At 48.3% G+C, this 25,709-nt stretch overlaps 6 protein-coding genes across 6 annotated transcripts; 3 read left to right on the top strand and 3 right to left on the bottom strand.

Annotated features, from left to right (window-relative positions):
• The first annotated feature begins 3,055 nt into the window (after positions 1 to 3,055).
• On the top strand, positions 3,056 to 7,027 carry AFUA_2G04170 (uncharacterized protein). Its single transcript, XM_744456.2, has 2 exons — positions 3,056 to 4,542; positions 4,609 to 7,027. The coding sequence occupies exons 1-2, from the start codon at positions 4,443 to 4,445 to the stop codon at positions 6,270 to 6,272; spliced, it is 1,764 nt and encodes a 587-aa protein (XP_749549.1). The 5' UTR covers positions 3,056 to 4,442; the 3' UTR covers positions 6,273 to 7,027.
• Positions 7,028 to 11,846: 4,819 nt separating this feature from the next.
• Positions 11,847 to 11,996, bottom strand: AFUA_2G04180 (uncharacterized protein; the record flags this gene model as incomplete). Its single annotated transcript, XM_744457.1, has 1 exon — positions 11,847 to 11,996. One exon carries the CDS (start codon positions 11,994 to 11,996, stop codon positions 11,847 to 11,849), a length of 150 nt encoding a protein of 49 aa, XP_749550.1.
• A 1,089-nt stretch (positions 11,997 to 13,085) lies between these two features.
• AFUA_2G04190 (CHY zinc finger protein) lies at positions 13,086 to 17,611 on the top strand. Its single transcript, XM_077804075.1, has 12 exons — positions 13,086 to 13,356; positions 13,672 to 13,809; positions 14,052 to 15,680; positions 15,765 to 15,852; positions 15,910 to 16,022; positions 16,075 to 16,122; positions 16,178 to 16,212; positions 16,270 to 16,358; positions 16,419 to 16,454; positions 16,543 to 16,596; positions 16,646 to 16,782; positions 16,832 to 17,611. Exons 1-12 carry the CDS (start codon positions 13,224 to 13,226, stop codon positions 16,894 to 16,896), a joined length of 2,565 nt encoding a protein of 854 aa, XP_077660239.1. The 5' UTR covers positions 13,086 to 13,223; the 3' UTR covers positions 16,897 to 17,611.
• Positions 17,612 to 19,000: 1,389 nt separating this feature from the next.
• hppD (4-hydroxyphenylpyruvate dioxygenase family protein) lies at positions 19,001 to 22,587 on the bottom strand. Its single transcript, XM_744459.2, has 4 exons — positions 21,592 to 22,587; positions 21,480 to 21,539; positions 21,067 to 21,424; positions 19,001 to 21,008 (listed from the first exon to the last, which is right to left on the bottom strand). Exons 1-4 carry the CDS (start codon positions 22,248 to 22,250, stop codon positions 20,874 to 20,876), a joined length of 1,212 nt encoding a protein of 403 aa, XP_749552.1. The 5' UTR covers positions 22,251 to 22,587; the 3' UTR covers positions 19,001 to 20,873.
• A 31-nt stretch (positions 22,588 to 22,618) lies between these two features.
• hmgX lies at positions 22,619 to 23,708 on the top strand. The gene has a single exon (XM_744460.2). It carries the CDS (start codon positions 22,850 to 22,852, stop codon positions 23,618 to 23,620), a length of 771 nt encoding a protein of 256 aa, XP_749553.1. The 5' UTR covers positions 22,619 to 22,849; the 3' UTR covers positions 23,621 to 23,708.
• A 64-nt stretch (positions 23,709 to 23,772) lies between these two features.
• On the bottom strand, positions 23,773 to 25,636 carry hmgA (putative homogentisate 1,2-dioxygenase (HmgA)). Its single transcript, XM_744461.2, has 4 exons — positions 25,353 to 25,636; positions 24,791 to 25,300; positions 24,078 to 24,728; positions 23,773 to 24,025 (listed from the first exon to the last, which is right to left on the bottom strand). The coding sequence occupies exons 1-4, from the start codon at positions 25,418 to 25,420 to the stop codon at positions 23,905 to 23,907; spliced, it is 1,350 nt and encodes a 449-aa protein (XP_749554.1). The 5' UTR covers positions 25,421 to 25,636; the 3' UTR covers positions 23,773 to 23,904.
• Positions 25,637 to 25,709: the final 73 nt, after the last annotated feature.

The following is a 25,709-nucleotide window of genomic DNA, read 5'->3' on the forward strand; positions in this document are numbered from 1 at the left end:
GTGACCTCTTTGTCGCCACTGAGACGACAGAGGCTGAGCTTTTGCCCCCACATCAAACAGTACTCTGTACAGAGTACAGAATACAGCAGCATCACTGTGGTGCTTCGTACTCCTTATCGATGCTGAAGACAAGTTCTCAGCTTCGTTGTTTTAACCTATTCTAGTTGGATTGAAGTTTCCTCCTGCTGAGTGAATCTTCTTTCCTGTGGCGGCCCCATGTGCCTCACTTTTTGTTTCATTGTCGGATGCTCCACGCCAAGGCTTAAAGAGGTTGGTTGGTAAGGAGTTCGGAGGCATCCGCCGCTGTGCAGAGCCGAAGTGAATAGCTGAATTCTGAGTCCTGCACATTGTGAATGATAGCTACGTCTTCCTTCGGTTCGTATAATCCTTCATACCATGGTACTTTTTTTCCATCGTCGTGATGGCGGATGTTAGGAACTGGCGCCGATTCACGGAGTACCTAGCCTGGCTGCGGAAGAGTCCAAGACGTTTGTGTTACTGAAAGCCTACCAGGAATAGTCCGGAGTCCAGAGCAGGTCATTCTACTTGTCCACTCCATAGTAATTCCCTAGCTGTATCTCGCTTGTTGGGGAGTTGCTCATCGTAAATTTTGCTATTTGCTATTTCGACAAGTGATTGAAATCTTCGAGATCATGAGGTATGAGGCACCTTACCGACTCGTTATTAAGTTATTACTCCCTACCCTCAGTCCATTCGGTGCAAATTTGACTCTTTTCGCTTGATGGGGAAAGTGCGGAGGATCATATGGGGTAATTATCCGATGAAAACTCCAGTCCTCATACTAATACTTGATTATCTACGTTTAAGATTTTGGCTCCAAACGATGATCTAGTTACCCATAGCTTCCACGGCATAACTCTACCTGCTGATACCATAGTCACCTTCCTAGTTCCTGTCTGATCTCTCCCGAGTGGTTTGCAGCACGCCTGACATAATGAGTGACTGCTACGTGGCTCCGCTCCATCGCCACAGTGGAACACCCGGAACACAGTATGCACGAAATACGGGCAGCTGGACATGAATTCGGTCATCATGGAGACGATTGATGGCGTATAGGAGCCCTGATTGCAAGTCATCTTCATCCATGTGGAAGTACTTAGCAGAGTTCTCAGACTAGTTTGGCTGCCGCGATGTTATGTTTTTGTATTGTTCTGCGTGAATCAGTTTGCATCTACTACGAACCTTGGGTCATTAGGGCTCGTCTCATGGACGAGCTCCGAATCATTATTCTGCCTTTGTAGAGGAACCTAACAAGTTGCCGGTGACTCGATCAGCTAATAGCAACTAGGTTCTAGGTACTGTTGGAATGCAAACGAATACGCAATTAGTTGACAACAGTAGAACTTGGCTCTATTTCGGCCCGAGCCTACCACTCTCTGTTCAGAGAAGGACTTCTCCCTCTCCTCTTCATTTCCCGCCTGCGCCAGGAGATGAGAGTATTGAGCTGGTCGGCGAGCATGGCGTTGCAGAACATCATGTGGCTGACAGTGTGTGTCCATACAAGAGGATGAGGTGGGGGAGAGGCGAAATGTACTAAATCAAACAACTCAGCCATGAGATGCTTCTGGGACCTTGGCTGCGTTGTAGCACATCACATGATCGTCAAAACGTGACCTGTACTCCATACTACTAGTCCTACTACTACACTATTTAGTTGATAGTAATTCTAGGTGGCTGTCATGATCACCGTAACCAAGGACTACTTCTCTGGGGGAAATTGCCACTGGTATTACCAGCTGTTTTGTACCTGGCCGAATTGAGGACTGAGACACACGGGGTAAACTGCCTAGGCATGGTATACTACCCTCTCAACTGTCGCTCCTAATGGAGCATCGATAACATGATCTACTTCAAGATGTAATTATTAGCGGCTGCCAGTGAACATGGTTTTTAGTGACTTCTGCCGAATTCAAACAGAGCTGCTGTGAAATTTGTTAGAATCTTTTAACCTACCTGAATATGATTGACACTTAGGTGTGCGGGTCGAATCCCAGTGGCTTTAAATGTGAGCGTCTTGTGAATAATGGCTTATACTGTGTGATAGGCAGCATCAAATTCTGTGGAGAGAATAGAGACTATTGGTACAAAAAACCTCTGACTAGCAGTTCAAAGGATCAATGGCTCAAAGGAGGTAAAGGAACTTTCTGTGAGCATCGGCTATATGCCTTTTTAGAACGTAGAATATAGAGAGGTTATTGGCCCTAACCACCTCAAACTTTCTACATATTTGATTGCCTTCGAACCTAAGACAGGCTAGAAGAACCAGGTAGAAGGATCAGGCAGATCGGAACACTTCCAGACTTCCCCGGTATGCGGCTACGCTCTTGGAATTGAACGTAGATAAAACTCACATACCACCGGCTAATAGCAGTAAGGGAGGGCGATCAAACACCAATCCATTTCAGCCGGGATCATTAACCTGAGCCGTCAACAGGTCATCTGGACGGAAAATATCCACCAAACATCCGGGGAAAATATGGAGAAGAAAAAAAGGGAGTGAGTCGCAGAGTCTAGATGCCAGCAAACTTGCCAAGAATTCATGGACAACTCAAATGAATCAAACAAAGCAGCTTCCTAGAAGGAAAATGTGATCCTTGGGTAGAAAGGCGAAAGACCCAAGTTCTGTGGCGAAAGTAGTGTACTTGGACATCTTCGCAAGGGACAGTCAGCAAGACTGATAAACGGCCCCCTGAGGTAGGGATGTGGCGTGTCAACAATCAGCCATGTTGTGATCAGCGATCTCCTTGGACAATAGCGAAAGCCTTTTCAATATTCAGGTTGACAGCTACATAGGCAGCACCCGGCTAGAATGAGGCTTGTTTTCCGTTTGGAATACGTTGGAGAGACATTGTAAAAATTGGCAGTATCTATCGGTCGGTTTAGTGGACCAACGTCTGTTGATATGGACCCATTACTGAGTCAAGTGACTGCCCCTGGAAGATATCCTGTCCTTACTCAGCAGCAGAGCAGGTCACAGGACAAGAAGATCTTTCGTTCCGACCACCTGTGAAGGAAGCTGAGGTTCCTTACCCTGCCTGGTACTTCGATACTTGGGGTATCACACTTGATATTTTAGCACATTTCTGTATCATGATTCAGAATTAAATAACTGACTTTACTAATTATCAGTTCGATCATGGAGTTCAGAATGCTCTTGGAAACAGAGAAAGAAAACAGGAAGGACTATGAAGGATCTGGTCATGTGCCAATTTCGACCCCCATTTGAATGCAGGGAAGCTTGTGTCCACCGGGACCAATCCCATTACTAAGGTATTCTGTATGTACGACCTTGAGTATTGTGGCTTTACCTACTCCGTACTTTACTCCAACACAAAAAGCTCTTTGGATTAGTACGTAAGAATTTTGGGCCAAAAAGTTCCGTACTTTCTTCTTGGGGGTGGAACTCCGGGAACAGACCGGTAAAATTACTTTTGGTAATGACATTGCACGAAATACCAGGTGACCCACGGGAATACTCCGGAAGTGATACACAGCATTCGGGCGAAAAAAATGAAATAAGTAAATTGATTATTAAAAAAAAAATCGGCCCCAAAAAAAGAAAAAAAGAAAAAAGAAAAAAAAAAACTAACAGGAGGTAACCTTTCCATTATTATTGTATTGTACTTACCGCCCATCCCATCAGTCGTCACCGCAGTTCAACCTGTCCCTCGGTACCCTCGCGAACCCTTCTATGTGTGGCTATCCTTCCTTCAATTTCCCTTTTCCCTCTCTTCCTCACCTGGTACCGTTACCATCCCGTACATACTGCAAACGCTCTTCCGACGCTCCCCCATAAACGAAACTATTGTCCGTTTTTCTCTCCTTCCACTCCTCCCTCCTCCACCTTTTACTCCCCCATATTCGGGTGCAATTCTTTTCACCTCTTTCCTTCCTCCTTCTCCAGACTACCTCAGTCTTGTCGTCTTTTACACGCTACTCCGTACGACTGTATCTCTCGACGACATCGCCGCTTCTATACTGAATCAACTAATCGACCGCTTGAATCCTTCTCCGCACAAAGTTCACCCGGCGAGTTTTAGACTACACTAGGCCCCCTAGGAGGCAAAGGAATTACATTCGTTTGACTGCTTGTTATCACCGTGATTACGATACGTGCCTCTGGATTGCGCCTTACAAATCATTTGTTGCCCCCGACAAGTCGATTGAGGAATCGTGAGGAGCTGTGTCTTTGCATACGCCTTGTGCCATAAACAGTTCGATCCGTTCTCTGCAGCACACTCTGCAGAACCATTCAGAGGTCAGGCTCTTTGCGACATACTGCTCTCAGAGAAATACTTCTTTCGAGTTTCACGCGCCGTGCGACCACGATCGGGGGAGACGGCGACCCCGAAAAGTTCAACAGAGAGCTATCTTGTCGAGGAAAAGAAGTGTCATCGTTCCGAAATTGTGGCTTCGCTATCATGCCGTCGCGTTTATCAACTCCCGTCCTAACTGTGGACGCTGCAAAAATACACAATGTTGACACGGCTAATGCGCAGAGCCTTCATGGCATGTGGATGGGTACGTTCTAGAACCTGGGTACGAGTATAAGGAGATTGGTGACTGACATGTGTGTTCTTATTATAGTATTTTCAAAATGTGCCGATTATATGGAAGAAGGTCGTCGGTTGGAGAATCTGAGCTGGAGACTCTGGACACGGGAAACTTTCTGTGTGGAGCCGGACAAGTCCAGCGATACTTCCGTATTGCCACTCCTTCGCTCAGAAGCTGGTGACCTTCCGGAACTTTCTGCCAGCGTTGAATCTGCTGCTTCAGAACAAGCCGAGAGAATCGAGAGTCATATCAAGCGTTCTAGGTGCGATCTTAAGCCTGCCGTTGTCCGCGAAGACTCGTTCTCCTATCTAGGCCGCGGAAAAGAAAAGCACATCACGTCACTCGGGTTAGAGCGCATGGTGCTTAACATTAAAGAGAAGAAAAATCTCGAGCCTCTCGACCCGCCCATGACTACAGTCGCCCCTCCGGTGGTTGACCTGACACCACGACCGTCGACACTTTCCCCTACGCCGCCCTCAGAATCCACTGCCAAACGCACCCCGTCCTTCCCGCCTTTCAACAATCAAGCTCTTCATTCTACGGCATCATGCTCGACAACCGCGCCGGAGGGTAACGATAGCGATGCTGCGAACGTTAATGCATCTGACACCAGCGTCTCGTCCTCTGGTATGCTTCCTTCTCGATCCTGCTTAATAAAGTCTCCTAGTGTCGTGCGTGGCTTTTCTCCTTCGCTCGTTTCCTCGTCATACCGGTCGCAACCAAGACTGGCGGCGGATCCTGGGCCAGCACAGCAGCCAGCGCAATTGAAACCCACACCCTTCAAGAAGAAGGGTGGCATGTTCACACTCGGTGGTTCTTCTGGGGATGATGATGAAAGCTCGTTCGAGGACCGGATAGCGATACAAAAGCCACAGCACAGCTCGCTTTCCAACGAGCTTAGCAAGTCGGCAAACACCAATCCGAGCCCATCGAAGAAAGTGACTTCGTTTCAAGAACAAGTTGGAATTATCAAACCCGTCAGCGAGAGGTCCTATGACAACGATGAGGATGCAATTGAGACTGAGGATGAAGTTTCAGAGAGTGCTATTGAGGATGATGAGGATTCGGATTGGGAAGACTCGGTGACGGAGAGTGGAAGGTCGAGCGTCGAGGAAAGGGAGCTTTTCAAGCGAGTTGACTCCAGGCCGAACCTGGTCTCGCGTCGCTCCCTTCTCACAATGATGATGCACCAGCCTACGAAGATGCAGGGGCCAGCGTCACGCTCTAGCCCCGCCCTCCAGCGCTCACGGTTAACATCACCTAATGGACCATCTATCCCCGCCTCACCACCTGAAGATGAGGAGGAAAGCTTGACTATGCGTGGTCCCGATGTTCCCCGGTCGAAGCCGATCATTGTGAAGCCCTCGCCACAGTCGGTCGCACACTCTCCTCGAACTACACGGCGGAACATGCTTGCCACAGAACTGACCGAGTCGTTGAGACGTCATCTACTCTGGGAGCGCCAGCAGAAAAGTGCAACCGCAAACGCTTTCCTGAAGCGACGACACACAACCCATGATATGGCGAACCTACAGGAATATCCCGAACCTAATGGGGCACTAAAGGGACAAACATCCCAACAGAATGCTGGCGTCCCGAATGGAACCTCCGCAAAAGCACACGCTGAAAAGGATGTCGCCTCATTTAATCATTACACCGACTTTGGGCCGTGGGAATACCACGTGAAGGGATGGTAGGAGCACTCCGAATTCCCACTTTCGCCTTCTGACTTCGTTCTTCTCTCTTTCCTCGACTCCACCTTTTTTTGACAAGTCATTGACACGTATCTGTCTATTCGATGGGTTATGAGTTTTTGACGAGTGATACCCTCTTGGCCGCACCCTTTCTACACATTTTTTTCTATCATACATGTACAGACCGCCGTCTGAGCATGCCTGTGACGCACGATCACGACTGCATTGCATATTGGCGTACTTAAGGGAATTCATATGATTGTTATTTTGCGACCTAGGCCTTTTGATCTTCTTTCCGAGGTCTTTTTTTCCATTTCAGTCTTGCAATCGATACGAGGCATCGTGTGGCTGTCTGATCATCTTTATTAAATGAGCCATACGAAGGATACAAACTTCTTAACCGTCAATACTGTACAGATCTCATCTGAAATCAGGCGGCTGTTTTCTTTACGACATTTCCCCCTTTTTATGAATGGATTTTCACATCAAAAAAGAAAAACCATAGATGTTATTGTTACAAATAGCGACGGCCTCGTCTCGAGGTTTCCACAAACATTTTCTGACTCTCATCGTCATCTGTTGATTTGCGAGCTTTCTGACAAATACCATATTCTGACCATCGATGTATATCGAGCAATTTCTTGATGGCGCTTCTGGCCTGATTGTCTAGTACCATGTCATGTACTCCTACCTTGAAAGCATATCCTGAGACAATTTCACCATAATAGAGCCTAGCCTTATCGCTGCACTGCACCCTGGGCATTGTATTATTGTGTAAACGAAGCTTGTAGCCAAGATTATTGGTGGCGCACAGATGTTACGTGTCAGCGATAATTAACAGGTCATTCTTCGCAGGGATGCATCTGATTGTTTAACAACCATCAGCACTAATGCATGGGAATATATTAACCTTTTCAGCCATGGATCGGTTAATGTCTTGATAAGCGCAACCGACTGCCGGAAAGGCGGATTCCCTCTGCATGGCCCTGCTCGGGCGGTGATCTAGAATCGTCGCATTGATCCCTTCACATGAAAATTGGCTCACAAAGACTGCCTGGCCAAGGCACAAGCTAGAGTCCAGAATCTTGATACTGCACTTTCTTTTCCCATTATTAATTCCATTTGATGATTTGAGCTTTCCTTATCTCTTTCGACTGCCGATGTAGAGGATCTGGAATTGGTAGACAGGTACTAATTAGTATGGGGTATGTGCGGAGTTACATCTACTAAATCTATCACGGATGTACGCTGTATCCACCGTCCCCTATCAAGTCAGGCAGAACGATACCGTTGAAGTGATGAAGACAAACTACCATCATCGTTTCTAGCTCCGACCGAAGCTTTGACTCCGCGGAGCTATCTAGTTAGCTTACCTTTACTGAGGATTGAATGATACTTCCCAACGATACAGAGTACGATACTTTACTCTCCTCTGTTCGGATCCCAACCTACTTCGCCGCCGGTGGGTGATTGTGATGTGATGCCAAAGGAACATCACCTTGACGCTAGCCACGCTGATTCGATATCATCATGAAATGATGAACGTCCATGCGCCGCCACCCCGCGCGCGAAAATTCTAGATTCTAGAATCCGCCAGAGCCTGGCTGGTGGTCAGCATCGTAAATTACCCTGTTATTTTCTTTCCTTTGCGTTTGATGTCTTGGGTTGAGTTGGGAGTTTTCCGGGGTTAAGCTGTGCAGATGACTGTACTTCTGATTTGTCAAGTGTACGGAGTACCGGATTTGTTTGCTCCGCGTTAATATGAGGTGTACTTGTTGTTCTTCAGGGTGAGAGATAGGTCAGAAGTAGGTGCAAAACTATCGTTCTACGCTGGGCTGGCTATGTCTGGGCTACGCTGCGTGTCTAGAATACTCGCAGGCGCAGGACAAGTACTTTGAAAGACAGGAATAGGTATACCTGTAACTTGATGTAATGGAGGACAAGCATAATCACTTTTGACTGAAGATTGGCGAGCTTTTCTGGAAAGGTATAGATCCACGGTTGGGGATCTGGTCATCTGAATACTTGAAAATTTGAGACAGGGCATGACTGGGATTAATTCACATTGATTTCATTTCCCCTAATTATACTTTAGCTATGGTGTTGTGGTCGAGAATTAATAGAAACTGTCGGCTATATCGGCCCGTCAAGATGACATCATAGTGATCGAGCGCATCTTCAGGCAACAAGGCTGCAAGGCTACAAGGCTGAAAAACTGCAAGGCAGGTAAACTTCAGTGTTGCTGAAGGTAAATTCAATACAGCAATTCCATCCCTCAGTAACTGCTTTTGTCCTTCAAAGAGGAAACTCACCCGCGTACGGAATAGACGACCATTTGCTTTTGGACAATGTGGACGGTGGGCTACTCAGGCCTCAGCTCCTAGTTTTCCCGATCTCTGCGGGGTGTACCAATATAAAGGGCCAGAGGGCTGAGAGAATTTGCAGGCTGATATCTGCCAGGGCACGCAGACGCGGATCCCATAACGCGACCTCTGTGGCTGGTGACATGGACGCGTGTGGACCTACTCTGTACGGAGTAAGATGTTGCTGATCCTGAGGTCTTGTCAGGTCCAGGTCCTGGCCTAATCTTCGAGTTTCTACTCCAGCGGTGGCTGTCACTGTAACTGGACAGGAATGCTCCTATAGGCAGACAAAATCAGCAGCCTTCCAGAAGAAGGTTAGAGCAGGAGAGGAGCTCTTCTTGTGTTGCTTTATGCTTAGTGTCTTCGCTGTGGGTCAGCTGTGGATCGATGGTCAACGGACAAAAATGATTTGTAGGACACTGCGTAGCTTCACCGGTACTGATCGTTATACAATGACAGCCGTATGTAGGACAGAAGACTGTACGGCTAGGCGTATACGCCGTGATCACATTTTGACATCTTGGTGGAGGTTATGCTCCAGTTGCTTTTGATTCGACGTTGCTCGGATCGAATCATGGTAGAGGGGTGTGGAACTTGAAAGGATCTCGCGAATCAGGCTCAGTTTCAAGACAAACCGAATCAGCACGGAGCAATGTGCACCGGCTTTGACTCTTGACAGTGTGACAGCAGAGAATTAGCGAGCTTGTATTCATTCGGCATGCCCAATTCTGTGCTCGGCAAGCCGAGAGTTGCAATCATCAAGCTTCATTCCGTCGGAGTCTTACCGACTCCATGTTGATAGTCCATCATCCAAGAAAGTTTGTATCAAATACTGATACTATACAACAGGCATATTAATCCTGAAGGTGGGATCTCCCTGCGCCTCAACAAAGTGGACATAGGAAGCTAGATAGCGTCAGAGCACATGTAGAATGGCATTCGCATGAAATATCTGTTCACGCCTGACAAATTCGAGATCGTTGATTGACTCAAGTTACTGCAGGGCTCGAAGCCTCTAGTCTAGATCTCGAAATGCCACTCGAACGGAAAACTTCTTCACTTAAGTGACCTATAATACTTCATTTAATGCCTGAACACGGGCCAATCATAGCTCACAGCTCGAATTATTTCGAGCGGCGAATTTTCTCACAGAATCCGTTTCTTGTCCGGCTTCCAGGTTGCTAGGGATCATATCCCGATGTCTCGGGATCATGCCGAGCTTTGGGCACTCACCGGTCGGGTTGGCCGACCATTCGATTTTGACTGCCCTAAGAGATAACGGCTCCGCTTGAATCAATTGTCTGTTTTGTTGAAAACCTATAAGAAAATTCTTCCTTAAGGAAGGACGCCATGGTAGGTCTTTTAAATGAGCCGACGTCTCATTTTGAGAATATCTCAGATTATGTCAGGCAAAAAGGCAGGACACTGGTCAAGCTGGACGCAGACAAGAACTAGACTAATGTAAATCGAAACCCCAGTATTTGTTCGATATGCCAGATTGGACCATCCTGTCAATGACTTGGAGCGAACTTAGCACGTGAATCAAAGCTGATTCATCAGACACCAGAATCGCCACGAATAACTGACGAAATTTGAGCCAACCAGCAGCCATGGTTTCAAAAGGCAAAACGGCAGTTTCGACCAGGCTTCGAGAAACCTTCTAGAAGAGGGGAAAAAAGAGTTGCTGGAAATTCATGATTGGCGGGCTGAGATGTTGTGCAACATTCTCGGAGAATTTTGAAGGTAACAATACGTATCGGACCGATACATTACACATGGTTCGAAACAAGCTCCGGTCAGCTTAACCATACTCCGTATGGCATGGCAGCTGGGCCAATCAATGTCCGAGCATCTATCGTATTTGAAGGAATTGAATTGATGCCCAATAAGTAATCAGAAATGAAGGATGGTTCTTTTTGACCGTCTCATTGTCGGTTTGAAGCCGTGGGTTTACTTATCTGTCGGGTACAACTAATTTTGGCCTTGGGGAGGTGCTTTGCACTGCACATTGCTGTATGTATAGAGCATTCAAGGCCCTTAACAAAGCGGGGAAGGCAGTGCCGGGCTTCCATTAAATCGAGGGGTAGCTACAGGATACGTACATGAAGCGGAGCACTCTCCTCCTCACCGCTGGACTGTGTAGATAGACTTCAACTAGAGTCTGTGGAACAATAATAGAAGACTCTATTATTGATTTGAACACTACCGTTACAACGGATATCTAGACCAAAAGTTCAAAGTCCAGGTGCTCAGAAGCATATGAGACTTTACAGGACTACTCTGTCCTCCGTCCTCCGTGTTTGCACTCCGTACAAGGAGCTCAAGAGTAGAAAACCTAGACAATTTATTTGATGTCGGTCCCGCGGTCGGAGTAACAACGGAAGAACTCAGTCCCTCCGTTCCTCCAACAAGTCTTACCGTAAAACGAGCTCAGGTGGTAATCATGTCTTCATCCAAATATTGACCTCATTATTATCCTTGCAACGTGGAATTGAGATCTATCCTCAACAATCTTAGATTAAGAGGCTTGTAGTTGTTCTGCAAAAAATTTTCAGGTCCGGTGACTTGAAAGGTAACTGAGACGGGTTATACTTGGTAGGTCCTTACCGGATACGGGAGAGCTCCTGATTATTTTCGTCTAGTGGACCCAGGTTGCATTCCGATGTTTTCATCTCAGCTTGGAGCGTAGTTTGGAGTCGCGCGGGGAGGGGTCTAGAAGGCTTCTGATTTGGCGGGGAAGTTGGGACAATCCCTTAGTGAACTTTTGACGCGATCCTGGACGTTAAAATCCGAGTCAAAATTGATTGATGGCGTCCAGTTGTATTGGTTTTCGAGACTCAAAAGATAATTCAATGTTTATGGACATCATACAAGAAGTCGGCTTGAGGGAAGATATCAAGGGTGCGATCATTCGCGATTACTCTCAAGTATTGCTTTTGATCTACTGGGATACTCAGTAGGGCAGATCTCCAAATCCGGTGAAAAGGTCCTGGGTGCGTTGACGTATGGTAATTTCATTAGGTTCTGTTTTGTATTCAAACGAAACATCAGATACAATACAAGCACTGTTACATTTTCATTACATTCACCACCATCTTCCGGGCTATCAAGGTTAGTCTCCCCTAGATACGAAGGAAATAGTAGCGTCACTACTTGAAGGCTTTCTTCAGTGTCAACCTGGAAGCGCTGTGCAGGACACATTGCACGGATGGAACTAACTACTATGCACATGCAGGTTGGTGCTGCCGGTGCATGCTGTCAATGCTGATGCGCATGGGAAGGTCGTAGATGGCTCCTGATGATACGTAATAATGATATTTGTATCATCTGCCACAGTGAATTCATCAAAGCAGAACTTGCTCATGAAGGGTCAGAGATACCGGCCCGCCACTGAGTAACAGTTAGTGGGTGTTTATCACACGGTAAGAAAATCCGGCCGTTGAGGTTGAAGGATTGGTGATACGATGAAGCTGTTTGTTAAGGATGGGTTACAATGCAATTGACTCGAGTACTTTCGAATGCTTGTTTTTGATTGACATCAAAAGCCTTCAAAAGTGCCATTTTTATTTGGAATACAACAAGGTGGCGACTCGGTGAGAATTATCCTAGTGTTACTGACATAGATTTTATGGGTCCTCCTTAGATCTCAGCCTCTAAGACGGTGGTTTGGAGCTAATTTTGGTTCACATATTGAGGCCAGACAGATCAAGGGACATGCAGAGTAAGGACATTGACTACATTGACCCAAAAACAGAGCTGGCCCTTAGCGAAACATCTGACCTACATACGGCGGGATTGGGGGTGGCGTGTCTACATAGAATGATTCATCCTAGTGACTCAAACATCGTCAAGATGAGTCTTTGTCACTTACCAGTCATCCCCAGACTTCATACTTCCCCACATCTTCAAAATATGAGGTCATGAATCAGAGTTTGCTTGCGCCTCATCGTATCTTGAAGTCAAGACGTAGAGGATATGGTAAATAATACACTCTCGGAGAGGTTTAAGGTTTTTTATTATGATGCCTGAACCACACGGATGACATCCATCCAAATTCATTTGTGCGTTGTGTTGACTGCGACATCCATAAATCTATATCACGTGTGGCCTGACCGCCCTGGATCGGAAACGATTATTAGTCAGCATCATCGCATTTGTTGATACTACTACGACGACGAGGTATATAATTGCCATTTCTATTAGCAATATTGTGCTCTTGATAAGAATACGAGTCCTCACTCATCGCCTGATATTTACTTTCCCGGCTTCGACTCTTCTCTCACGTAACAGCTGCAGCATTCTGATATTCTGGATCAGTTGTCCTACGGTGCATCTATTAGCTACCGTCGATCTTGCGGTCACCGGATCTCTGCGTTGGCAGGTTGATCACACTTCACAGTACTTCGCCCCTGTCCTGGTGTCCTAAGATTGAGTGACTGACAAGTCATCATAGTCGTTTGCGGAAAGGTATCGTATTAGGTGTGTCTCTTTCCGCGTGATCTATGGGGCATTTTGCTACATTATCACTTCTACTAGCTAGAAATGGTTGTCAGACGCCTTTTTTAGACAGTAGAAATGACGGTGCACCAACATGTCCCACAAAGATCTTACTCGTCTGCTTGGAGACTTCTTTGAGCCGTACTCACACCACATCGGTAGGATGGACTCCACCAGCGGTCTTGGAGCACCTGATGGCTTGAGTAGACATGCATCCTCTACCAATGGTAAGACTCTTTATTTTCATATCCTGTACCGAGTGCAGTAGGGCTGCACCTCAGAATGCAAGAGTCTCTCCTATCACGAAATCAATGTTCCGCAGCAGGATTTGCTTTTCTTTCTATGCAAGCTCAGCAGGCCTAGGTCTCTGTCCATGTACAAATGTTCCACATCCGTCTCCACGCAGATCCTGACCGTATTTTCATAAAATCAGCAGGCGCCGAAGGCGCTGCTTGGTCCCCTTTTCCTCCTGTGAATCAGACTCAGCGGCCCGCAACCTTTTTTGATCACGCGCTCACCATGATACTCTTATTTTGACATAGGCCATCCGTCAGTCACTAGCGCTGAGCTGGCGACTGCTCAGCCTCAAAACTCTACAGTAGTAGCTAGCCTGTCAGATGTTCCCAACCGGTCAGTCCCAAAGCAGAGGGCTAAATGCCGCTTCTTCACATCCCAAAAGGGTAAGTCTTGTTCCTATCATATTTTCCCTGTGGCTGGTGTTATGTTTGAGGTTGGTTGCTCTCCTCCTGCAAGCTGTACTTGGAGTTGTTTTTTTTTGGTCCGTTCAGGGTACAGTTGCTAGGTTGTGGGATTGAAGAAAAACACGTCAAGGTTTCTGTATTGTACTGTCTTCAGAGAACAATAATCAGCTGACGTCGCCTTCATTGTTGTTCATTTACCTTCTGTGCTAACTTGCATCAAGGATGTCGCGCCGGCGATGCTTGCCCGTATATCCACGATTTGGCTGATGCTAAACGGAAAAACACACAGCCTGGGACGCAAGTGCAGGCCGGCTCAGCCAATGAGGTCGAAGATTCCCAGAATTCTTTACAAGGTGTAGCCACCGATGTTAGAAATCTTTCCATCAGTGACACAAAGGAAGTCAAGGCTGTTCCTCAAGCAGGAGCCAAGTCGGGCTTCCACGCCGGCCAAAGGCCAATCTCCAAGGCCGAGAGCTCGAGCCCCAGAGAATTTCAGATCAACCAGCTGAGACGAAGGTTTCGTCCAAAGGAAACTACTGACACCTCAGGAACATCCCTAACAATCGAAATGGCTCCATCTGACCCCGATTTTCCATTTGAATTGGATACGCTGCAATGCATTCTGCATGTGCCACTGTCGTATCCTGGACAAGGAAGACCTACCTTAAAAGTAATTAATCCGAACATGGAAAGAGCTTTCCAAGCCAGTGTGGAGAGAGGATTTGATGATATTGTCGACAGTACATTGAGAACGGGGGGTCGAGGAACTCTGTTGAGTTGGATGAACAACCTTGATCGGCATCTGGAGCGCTTGCTTACGACCACCGAAAGAGGGCCCACTCTCAAGTTCGTTCCTAATGTTGGCAGCAGGGAAGTACAGGAGCATCGAGCGCCAGAGCAGGTACGGGTATCGCACACTGATGCGCCTGCAACAGAACGAAAGCCAGTTCCAAAACAAACGTCATCAGTCACGAATGTGTCTAGGGCTTATACTACAGAAGAAAAAGCCCAAGCAGAACGAAGAAGGGCAGTTGAAACAAAGCAAATCGAGGCTCGGCTCGGTAGAATGCCCCTGTTTCAGAAGTCTCCAGATGAATTGTCCTTCGTTATTCCTGTGCAACCTTCCAAAGTCGAACGCCTGCCTGTTTCACTTCGGCCAATCAAGACAGTGAAGTTGTTGGTGCCTCGTCTTTACCCCCTGGAGCCCAGTTCAATTGAGCTTCAGGGTGTAAGATCTCCTGAAGCCCAGTCTGTAGAGGTTGGCTTCTCGAAGTGGGTGAAGGCAAACGCTCAGCTTAACCTGATGTCCCAAATCAACTACTTGACAAGCAATATGCACACCCTTGTGACAACCGCCTTGGAATCGGCGTCGGAACCGAAGCTGGAACCGAAGCAAGAACCAACCACGAGCTCCGCGGATCTACCAGATAATCCTGCACCGTCTGGATCAAACAATCTGACGTTTGAAATGGTGGACAAGCCCCATATTCGTGTCATTCCGCGTCCTCCAGAATGGAGTGCAAGAGATACTGATGAGGGCAGCGAGGTCTCGGACTTCTCAACATCGGAAGACAGCTTCACAGACGAGGATGGGGACGACGAGGACGGCGGCGCTCCTGTTCCTGACATGCCGGCACCGACTTCTGAACGTGGAGTGGCCCTTTCCTTCCCCTACCTGGAGCTGTATGGCATTGAGCTCCTGGAGCTCGTAGGTCTCTATATTACAGTCAAGTGCGATCGTTGCAAAGAGCACTTGGACGTGAGAAATATTCCGCAGGTTAAGGATAAAAGCGATGCTTTGGCTCCGAAAGTCGAGACGTGCAAAAAGTGTACCAACACAATGAGCCTTGGTAAGAATATCTTATTCCATAGCCTGAAGGGGGGGAAAAATCCAAAAACTCCAAAAAATTCACACTAATGTGCGCTCTTCCCAGGCTTTCGAAGACAGCTGATGCATGCACACTCCACCCGCGCAGGATATTTGGACCTGGACGGCTGCACCGTTGTTGACCTTCTTCCCAGGTGAGAGCCACTCAAGTGTCTGCGAATACCGAGCGAACGTCGCTCACATCCATGTAGTAGCTTTATCCCCACCTGCGCAGAATGCTCGACTACATTTCCCGTCCCTGGCGTGGTTGCAGTTCGCGGCGAGAGTGCAACTGCTTCCTGCCGTCAATGCCATCGCAAAATGGGTAAGCTCAGACATTGTCAAATTCCGAGCGTTGACTAACCATTGGACATCAGTCTTCAAAATCCCCGAGGTCAAGTTCTTGATCGTAGGATCTGCTGCATGTGAGTTGTGACAAAATCGTTGTCCTCGGCAAAATGTGTTGACAACTTGCTCTAGTCACCTCCCGTGATCGTGTTCCACAGAGGAAGAAGGTATGTGCAGTACATCTTGTCGCCGAACTCAGAAAGTCTTACACAGAAGATAAATAGCCAAAAGAGACCCTTGGTATAGTTGCTGGTCAGGAGCTACCTCGTCGAGGTCGATGTATGCACTACGGTAAAAGCTATCGGTGGTTTAGGTATTTCCCTTCCCTCTCTTGCAAGTTTTTGGCTACCTCGTTTACTTACTCTTTCAACAGGTTCAGCTGTTGTGCAAAGGTTTTCCCATGTGACAAGTACGTCAGCCCTTCCCAGGAATACCTGCCTGAATTTGCCACAGCCATTGGCTGTAACCCATCCCTCATACTCGACTAACTAATATAGGTGCCACGACGCAGCGACAGATCATCCAAACGAACATGCAAATCGCATGATTTGGTAAGTACATACATCTCTTCCGGAGGCAACACCTTCTTACACCTCCTAGTGGTTTCTGTTCAAGAGAACAAGTCTACCGCCCCGAGAACTGCGGTATATGCCGTGCAGTTCTCGTCGGAAAAGCAGGAAGCGGTTTCTGGGAAGGAGGAAAGGGTACCAGGAACAAGGTTCTGATGAGCCGAAAGGGTATGCTTCCTACTGTTTCATGGTCTATTTCTCCGCTCACTAGCTTCAGACCCGCGAAAGTACAAACGCCTAGGAGCCACAAAACCAGGTGGTTCGAGCTCCTCGAAAAAATGATGGTTTTTGCTGTGGATGTCATCGTCTGCCTGCGCTTGGAAAGGTATTCTGGGAGTAATGCATTCTATTCAAGCATATAGACTTGCATCAACATGTCATAGTAGCATCTCGCCGGTACGACTTTGAGCTAGTGTAATAGAGTCCAATGGCTAACTGGAGGGTAGTCTCCTGAGCCAGGTAAAAGGCACGGGAAAACAAAACCCTGATCCAATCGTTACCATTAGATACATGAGAAGACGAACGACCTGTAATCGCACTCTCCCTCCCATCCGGCCCATGTGCCCTCTTAGAGACCAGTCGATGCACTGAGCAGCGGAATGCCGGGGCACCGGCTTCCAAAGGCGAGCTTCTCGCTCGCAACCGCAGCACGCAGTTCCTTCCGCAATCAAATCGTGGCATGGTCTTCAACGGCAAATCGTTCACAACTCTCCAAGTCATGGAGCTGAAGAGAAAGGAAGATAATGATAATATGGCTAGATATCTAGAGGAGAGAGAACGGACTGCTACGAAGCTATCTGACAACGGCTGCCAGCCCCGAACAATGGTCGGGCGTCTGCCAGCAGGCAGGGCTTCTAAGAGGAAAAGACTCCCTAACCATGATTTGATTCGTTTAATTCCAGCCGTTGTTGCAGATGTGAGGAGCGTGTCATCAACGTAGATTAGTAGAAATGCATCGTCATCATCTCCTCGTTGATAAACGCAGGGATCCTCCACCACTCGTTTGAACCCAATCGATGCTATTCTGTCGTCGAATTTTTCATCCCATAAGAAGGCGGATTGGCGTAGTCTATAGTGGGCCTTGAGGACTTTGCAGGCGTTCCATTTCTGCTCAGAACCAGTAGGTTGGCGCATATGAATTGCGCATTTCTCAAGGAAGGCGTGAAGATAGGCAGTCACCATGCCTGCCTGTTCGACTTCCAGATACCGCACTGCAATGGGTGTAAAAAAGAGTTTGATCATCACTTCCACCACTACTGGTCCATAAATGATATCAAAATCTAGTCCAGGCTGTTGGTGATTGCTGCAACTACCCATCTGCATGATATGGTTGGGGAATTTCGGCATTGTTTTGCACGTAGCTGGAGTCACTGGCTCCATTCCCAACCCTGAGTGGCATGTAGACAGTCAGGGTAAGCTCTGGGGCGCCGTAATGTATTACATAGTGCACTGGCCGCGTCAATGCACTACTGGAAAGCTTCTGCTTCCTAGTCCTCATCCACCAGCAAGTGATTAAGCAAATTATCCAGGCGACTAAGCAGACTTCTAATGACTGAACACAACTTGATTTGAATTGACACTCTCTCCCACTGAGGAGACATACATGAAAAAGGGAGGGCAGTCAAACGGGAAAACTTCATCAATTAAAAGGCCTGAAGGCCGCGCAGGCCGCGCCAACAACAAAAACAAATGAACAGCTCAACCCCCAGGGGTGGAGCGAATTAGAGTCTACATGCCGTTCATGGTAGTCAAGAGGCTGCCACGCTGGAGAAACATCCAATTCGAGCACCATTTATCAATCAAGGGGAAACGAATGTGGATAGTCGGAGAGGTAACACTTGCAAATCGTGCTTGGTATCCCAACTATGCCCTCTCCCGAGGTAGAACGAACACTGCGAGCCCTTTGGCTTCCAAACACAGTTGGTACACGCTCCCACGAGAAGCGAACGACGCTCTTCATTTATGAGGAAGGCAGGGGCAGCGATGCAATGTCGGAATGTCCCCGTGCCATTGGCACAAGACTTGCATGGTTCGTCTGGCTCTACACCCCGAGTGTATAACAAAACAGTGTTCTGATGATTTTCGTTCTTCACGTCTTTCTTCTGGTCCACTCCATTGCGAGATATCCATTCTAGCGAACGAGCAGGAGCCATGAGAACAACCAGAGGCTCCTGGGGCTTTGTGAGGGACAAGGGGACTTTTGGGCGGCAGCGAGTGCGCCCTCGCGGTCTGCGAACTGGACAGGCATCGCTATGTAGCCAAATCCAATTATGTCCCGATCGTATTTGGAAATCGATAGGAAGGCATATCCAACTACAGACGTTGTATCCGCATCTTCTCTATCTTCTGGTTGTATTGCACCCCTACCCGAACGAGTTTCCAAGAGTCTGCGAGCATTGCCTTGGCTGTCTACCTGTTGTTAGCATGTGTTTGTGTTATTGCCAATCTTCGCGATACGTACTCAAGGCTTAACTCACCAATAATGGGTCCCAGCATGGTGCTCCCATGTTGCTGACGTATCTTCTTGTAGTCGTTTCTAATTCAAATCATGTGGAACTCTTTTGGGATTCAGGGCCCCAAATTGAAGTCGGCCCGTTCGTCGGGGAGGTCTGGGCTCAATCGTACCTGGTGGTCCGGCCTACTTTGTTGGTAGGCCATGGTGATGCGAGTAAGTGAGAATCGGTCGAATCCTACAGGATGAGCTATACCGAGGTATCCGCAGCAGATGTCATGGCATGCTTTTGTGGACGAGCAATTAGTGGTGATCGGTTCTCGACAAAAGCGGCCCTGGAGACCCCTCTCATCCCCGGTAATGGAATGGCCTCACAAGATCAGCTGTTTCACGCCTGGCTAACGTTTGAGCTAGCCAGATATCTTCAGTTACTTCTGTGTGGTGGTATCCTCAATAGTTGGGACTGTTTTCTCACATACACGGACACCAGAACATGCAAATTTTCCAAGTGTCCAACGAGCAATGCTTCGCATTTTCAACTATAGCGAGAGCATGGCTCAAGGCCCAGTACGCGCAAAATCCTGATCCTGTTGAACAGAGAGCGCACCTGGGCCCGATATCTCGAGCGAGGTCCTTCAGAGAATGACTCGCTTCCCGTCGGCTTTGTGGACGGACATGCTGTGGTTTTGGTGATTTTTCCCTCGCCGGTCTATCAAGAAAATCCAGGAAATCCAGGTGGCGCGACGATCATTATTCTCTCAACATGACTGTCACCTCTCTTTGGATAACGTGGAAATGCAGTTGGCTGTGTTTTGCATAGCGTATCTGGTCTGGTTGGCTCGATCAGCTTTTCTAGCTTCAATTGCGACGTGGCTTCCCGTAAGGCGAAGGAGGTAGGTATTTCAGACGATATCTCCGTAACCGATGATCGTCTGATCTGACAAGCGAGTGATGACTGAGAAAATCATGTATATTTCGTGGTCGGACCAGCGAGATGGTGGAACGACTAGAAGTTCAAGTAAGAGTTTGAGCGTGCTGACTGAAAATGGTTCATATTAATGGCACCGAGTGATCGATCGTTCAGGTTTGAGGGAATAGCATTTTTTTTTCCAGCCATTCATCTCGGATTCCTATGAGGCTTGCAGTGATATCTCAATATGACCTGGTGGCAACTGCTGTCTAGGTCACTTTGAACTTCCTGCTGTTGAAGAACAGTCCATGTATCCTGTGGAGTTGATGTGAAGGCCCATGCCGTGTATAGAAACCAGAAACCCCGCTTCGCGATCGTGAATGAGCACGACCAAAATTGAGAAATTACTGGCGAAGGGATGGCCTTGTGCTAGATGCGACATGAATGTGCATGACAAGTTCTGACACCCGGAAGGTCAGCGAAGCTCTCATCAGAAACCATGTTCCTTCGGAAATGAATAGAAGCCACAATGATAGTGGTGGCCGTCCATGTTGTCCTTCGTGTAGCTGATGGCAGGACGAGTCAAGAACAGGTTCGTGGAAGGAGAACTCCAGGTCTTATATGTCAAAAAGGGGTATACCAGCGGTGAATGACTTTGAGGTTTTCATCTAGCAGTGAATGATTCTTGGACCTATCTGTCAGTGAAGAGAATTAATTCAAATGGTCTACAGACCACATCGGGAAAGAAATGCAAGAAGGATTACTGCATGCTTGCTCAACGCTTTAAAAAATCAAAGCCAGTTTCATTTTAGGACAAACGCTATGTACAATGCAAAGCTACATGCCTGGTATCCAACAGAAATCAAAGATACGAATGGAGCACAAAGCACCGAAGTCCTATACAAGGTTGCCACGGAGGGCCTGTTCCCGCTCAATGGCCTCAAAGAGCGATTTGAAGTTGCCGGCGCCAAAACCAGAGAAGTTGTGTCTCTGGATGATTTCAATGAAGACGGTGGGGCGATCCATCAAGTGCTGTTCTCTCTATTAGCGTGACTGTCTGCGGCCGCCTGCTGAACGGAAAGTGACATACCTTGGTAAACAGCTGCAGCAGATATCCTCCCTCGTCAAAGTCGATGAGGATGTCCAGGCTGCGAATTGTCTCAAAGTCCTCGTGGAGAGTCAGGCCAGCTTTCTTCAGCCGCACCTTTATGTCTTCGTAGTATGTATCTGGAACCTTGATGAACTCAACACCGCGAGCCTTGAGGTTGGTAATGTCGCGGATAATGTCGTCGGTGAGCAGAGCAATGTGTTGGACGCCTGCGCCGTTGTAGAAGTCGACGTATTCTTCGATCTGGGATTGCTTCTTGCCCTTGGCGGGTTCGTTGATGGGCATCTTCACCACCTCGTTCGGCGAGGCCATCACAATACTCTTGAGAGCAGAGTATTCCCTGGTAGTTGCGTTAGTTTTCTACTGAAATGTCTTGTTTACCGATGATTACTCACGTGCAGATTTGCTTGTCATCAACAGACCAGAAACGATGGAAACCAAGAGCCTTCTCGTAGCTGATTACACAGTCAGCACCAGAATGGCCTATGGCTAAAGCGGGCCACTTACTATTCGCAAACCTTATCCATTTCGTCCCAGTCCTGGTTTCCGACGCAGTGGTCAATCCGGTTCAAGTGCACGCCAGGCAGCAGCTGAGAGATCGGGTCCTCTACCCCAGTTTCCATGCGATATCCTGGCAGGAAGGCGCCGTGATACGAGCCCCTCTCCACTAAAGTGTGCGTGGTCTCGCCATAAGTCTGGATAGTTGCCACTCGCACCTGTCCGTTGTCATCCTCAAGGGTCCGAGGCTGAGAAACAATCTTGGCACCATTGTTCGTCGCTGCATAAAAGACAGAGTCCACCGAGTCGACCTCAAAAGCAACGTCCTTGACCCCGTCACCGTGTTTCTCGAGATGAGCATGGATCTCCTTGAGCAGTTCCTGCTCTTCAGGAGGGAAGCGGTCGACCTGATCCAGTGACCGGAGCGGCGAAGTGAGGATGAAAGTGATGTCGCCGTTGCGCACGACGTGGGAGCAGACGCTGCGGCATCCTGTCTCGAGACCACGGTAGGCGATACGCTTGAAGCCCATGCGGGTAATGTAGTACGAGGCGGCTTGCTTTGCGTTGCCTACGTACCAGTGGACATGGTCATAGCCTTTGTAGCTGGCAAGACTAGAGGAAACCCGATCGGTTGGTGGAGGGCTCGTAGAGATAGCCGAGGGAGCCATATTGAAGTCAAGTGAGAAGAGATGATAAGCTGTTCTTGTCAAGGAAGAGATTAGCCCGCGATATAAGAGCTGTCAGAGAGGCTGTTGGATTTTGGTTTGTCTGTTGAGCTTGAACCATTGTCATGACCGGACGAGCCATATCTCTTATAAGGTGAACCAAACATCCGAGCACGGATAAAAGCCACATCTCCCAGTGTATAATGTCTTTGAAGCTTCCGTGCTTAATCATGATGGCATCAATAGGCACGAGACCCATCCAGGATGTTCACTCGACCAAACGGACGACTCGTTTTGGCTCTCGGCGGTTGCTGGCGGATATTTAGACAAGATACCCGGGTCGGCGCGGGTATTTGAACAAATATCCGGGGCTCGGTGACGATCACATGGACGATGGGGCAGCGTCAAAGAGCCGGTAGTATCCTAATCATATTGATAAATGAATTATATGATCGGTTTGATTAGCTTGTACTCGAGACCGAAAACTCTCTCCAGAATAAGTATTCAAGCTCCTGGAATAATTGTTTTGTTCGTTGAACAGCCATCCGTGACACTACCGCATCATCCATTTCTTCAGCTGCAATATCAAAACACCAAACAAGATGGCTTCAGGCACTACAATTCAACCCAGTCGGCCTTCCCTGACATCCAACGACTCTGCAGTCCTACAAGCTCTCTTCGACGCCGAATCATCCCCTTCCTCAGCCGTCGCAATCGACCCATCACTCTCCCCATTCCCAGAATACCTCCACATCTCAGCGAGCGACCACGAGTCCCTTAAAGCCCGCGAGCTGAGCATCATTCGCAGCCTCCAATCCGACGATGTCTCAATGGACACCATCACATCCGCCATCAGGGACCTCGACGCCCTGATCACTGAGCACCCGACTTACCCATCTGCCTACGTCAACAGAGCCCAGGCCCTCCGCCTACACATTGAAAAGACAGCAGAGGCATCGACGGACCCAGAGGAAGCTATCTTCACCCCTGGAAACACTGAATCAGCCTCGCGCCTCTTCTCTGATCTAGGGCAGGCGATCTCTCTCTGCACGCCCAGGTCGCCTGCTGATCCCGTCTCGACGGTTCAGGCGCGTATCCTCGCTGACTCGCATACGCATCGTGGATATCTGTTGCTCAAGGCTGCGAGGTTGAAGAAGAATGCAAACGGGAATGAGATGGTAGGGGGCCCAGATAAGTTGCGGGATATGGGGCCCGATCAACTGGAGGAGATGGCGAGTAGGGATTTCTTTTTCGGAGGAAGGTATGGGAATAAGGTCGCCCAGCAGTTGGCTGTGCAAACGAATCCGTATGCGAAAATGTGCGGAGCGATTGTTAAGGAGGCGTTGAGGAAGGAAGTTGAGGGGGTTATTTGATGGCTTGAATTCTATAACGCATTTGTATATATACCATGATCTGTATTCTGGCGTGACAATTCATGATTCCGATTCAGGCGCTGTGAAATTCATAGTTTTTTGGTGCTTCGTAGAATCTTCGACCTAGTAGAGCCTAAGGATTACTGATAAAGTGGCTTAGAAGAGCATTTCTTTAACTCTAGCTACAGTTGCGCTCGCTAATATATAATCATAGAAAGACAGATGGTATATAGTCAATTCACAAGAAACGCAAATGGCGACGACACATGAGTTTTATCTTCCTACTAGGCCTTGTTGGGGTTCTTGAAATGCCTCTTCAGTGGACGCCAGCTGTGCTCATTGTATTGTTCCTGCACTTTCTGGCAGGTTTTAAGACCCCATTCGGATACGCCAACCATGAGACAGCTAAACAGATTGTCAGTATTTGAATCTTTCAATGTAGCGTAACACTACATACCTCTCAAACATGAACGCCATGCTTCCATCGCCAACCTTCTGGGGTTTTAGCTCAGCATTGCTGGCGCCCTCGAAAGCGTCCGCGTCGGGACCATGAGCACTCATGACGTTGTGTAAGCTGGCGCCTGCAGGCTGGAAACCGCCGCCCGTCTTCGCATCGTAATTGCCGCAGATCAGCCCCATGAACTCGGACATGGTGTTCCGGTGATACCATGGAGGACGGAAGGTGTTCTCTGCAACCAGCCAGCGAGGCGGGAAGATCACGAAGTCCGCAATAGCGGTACCCGCATGGTCTGATGGTCCGGTAAGGACGGTGAAGATTGAGGGGTCCGGGTGATCAAAGGAAATGGAGCCGATGGTGTTGAAACGACCAAGGTCGTACTTGTAAGGGTAATAGTTTCCGTGCCAGGCAACGATGTCAAAGGGAGTGTGGTCCTGGCGTGCGGAAAAGAGGGTGTTGTTGAACTTGCTGTAAAGCCGCCACTCGGTCGGTTCTTCCTCATCCTCGAAAGACGCGACAGGGGCTTGGAAGTCGCGCGCATTGGCAAGACAGTTAGAACCAATGGGGCCCAGCTCCGGTAGCTGATAGTGGCCTTGATAAAGTTCGCAAATGTATCCTCTTACAGGACCTGCTGGAAGGGTGACACGGTATCTGTACCACCGTCAGTCATCCATGCGATCAATGTTAGTGTGGCGGGGCAAGAAATGACGGACCTAACACCACGAGGAATCACGCATATTTCATTAGGGCGAACCATGAGTCTTCCAAGCTCCGTCTGGATGTCCAACACACCATGCTGAGGGACAATCAGAAAGTCTCCATCAGCCGAGTAAAAGGCCTCCTTTCCCATATCCTTCCCAGCAGCATACAAGATGATACCCAGACCATGCTTTAAAGTGGGGTCTCCGGCACCAGCAACAAGATGCAGACCGTGGACCCAGTCCACCGTCTCATCCAAGTCAAATGGATCCCATCTTAGCTGGTTGGGAATATGATGTAGCTTGTGCGTCTCCGTAGTCATGCTGGTGTGATAGGAGTCGGCATCTTCGGCCTTGAAGTTCTCATGCGCAGCAGCAGGGAGGATTCTGTAGACCCAGGTCTGCTTGTTCTCATGCCTTGGAGCAGTAAAAGCGGTTCCAGAGAGCTTCTCAGCGTAAAGTCCGTAGGGTGCCTTCTGAGGGGAGTTCTGCCCAACCGGGAGGGCACCTTTGACGGCTTCCGTCCTAGAGGTTCAGTCAGCTCCGATAAATCGATGCAAGTGATTTTCGCTCATACTCATGATAGGAGTCGAAGCCAGTCTGGTATGAGTAGGGATCGGGGTGAGAGAACTGTGTGACAGGCATGACGTCGAATATCTGCAAATTTACGGGCACGTTGAAAGGAAAGGTACACTACGATCAGGTCCGGCTGAGAGGGACTATCGGGCCTTCTTAAGAACCAAATACTTCGTGAGCACGAAAATGCAAGAAGCCGTTAAAACCAGCTGCGGCCATCTTCGCGGCATTCCCGACTGCAAAGCTGATGAGGTGATGGGCCATCGAGACTGGGGGGGCGGGTAGAACAGCGGAATTGGTGACGGAGGGGAAGACGTCAACAATAGCCGGTGATAAGCGGGCGACGCGGGTTGTTTCC

Source organism: Aspergillus fumigatus, chromosome 2 (genome assembly GCF_000002655.1).
Source record: "Aspergillus fumigatus Af293 chromosome 2, whole genome shotgun sequence".
In the NCBI taxonomy this organism is placed as follows: domain Eukaryota; kingdom Fungi; phylum Ascomycota; class Eurotiomycetes; order Eurotiales; family Aspergillaceae; genus Aspergillus; species Aspergillus fumigatus.

Bases quoted from the DNA above. Each gene is read 5' to 3' on its own strand.
- hppD (XM_744459.2), bottom strand. From the start codon at position 22,250: ATGGCTCCCTCGGCTATCTCTACGAGCCCTCCACCAACCGATCGGGTT. The intron at 21,540-21,591 runs GTAAGTGGCCCG...CTGTGTAATCAG, and splicing joins ATGGATAAGGTTTGCGAATA to CTACGAGAAGGCTCTTGGTT. The intron at 21,009-21,066 runs GTATGTCACTTT...TAGAGAGAACAG, and splicing joins TGCTGCAGCTGTTTACCAAG to CACTTGATGGATCGCCCCAC.
- AFUA_2G04170 (XM_744456.2), top strand. From the start codon at position 4,443: ATGCCGTCGCGTTTATCAACTCCCGTCCTAACTGTGGACGCTGCAAAA. The intron at 4,543-4,608 runs GTACGTTCTAGA...TTCTTATTATAG, and splicing joins CCTTCATGGCATGTGGATGG to TATTTTCAAAATGTGCCGAT.
- hmgX (XM_744460.2), top strand. From the start codon at position 22,850: ATGGCTTCAGGCACTACAATTCAACCCAGTCGGCCTTCCCTGACATCC.
- AFUA_2G04190 (XM_077804075.1), top strand. From the start codon at position 13,224: ATGTCCCACAAAGATCTTACTCGTCTGCTTGGAGACTTCTTTGAGCCG. The intron at 15,681-15,764 runs GTAAGAATATCT...CGCTCTTCCCAG, and splicing joins TACCAACACAATGAGCCTTG to GCTTTCGAAGACAGCTGATG. The intron at 16,023-16,074 runs GTAAGCTCAGAC...ATTGGACATCAG, and splicing joins TCAATGCCATCGCAAAATGG to TCTTCAAAATCCCCGAGGTC.
- hmgA (XM_744461.2), bottom strand. From the start codon at position 25,420: ATGCCTGTCACACAGTTCTCTCACCCCGATCCCTACTCATACCAGACT. The intron at 25,301-25,352 runs GTATGAGCGAAA...CTGAACCTCTAG, and splicing joins GGCTTCGACTCCTATCATGA to GACGGAAGCCGTCAAAGGTG. The intron at 24,026-24,077 runs GTATGTAGTGTT...CAATCTGTTTAG, and splicing joins ATGGCGTTCATGTTTGAGAG to CTGTCTCATGGTTGGCGTAT.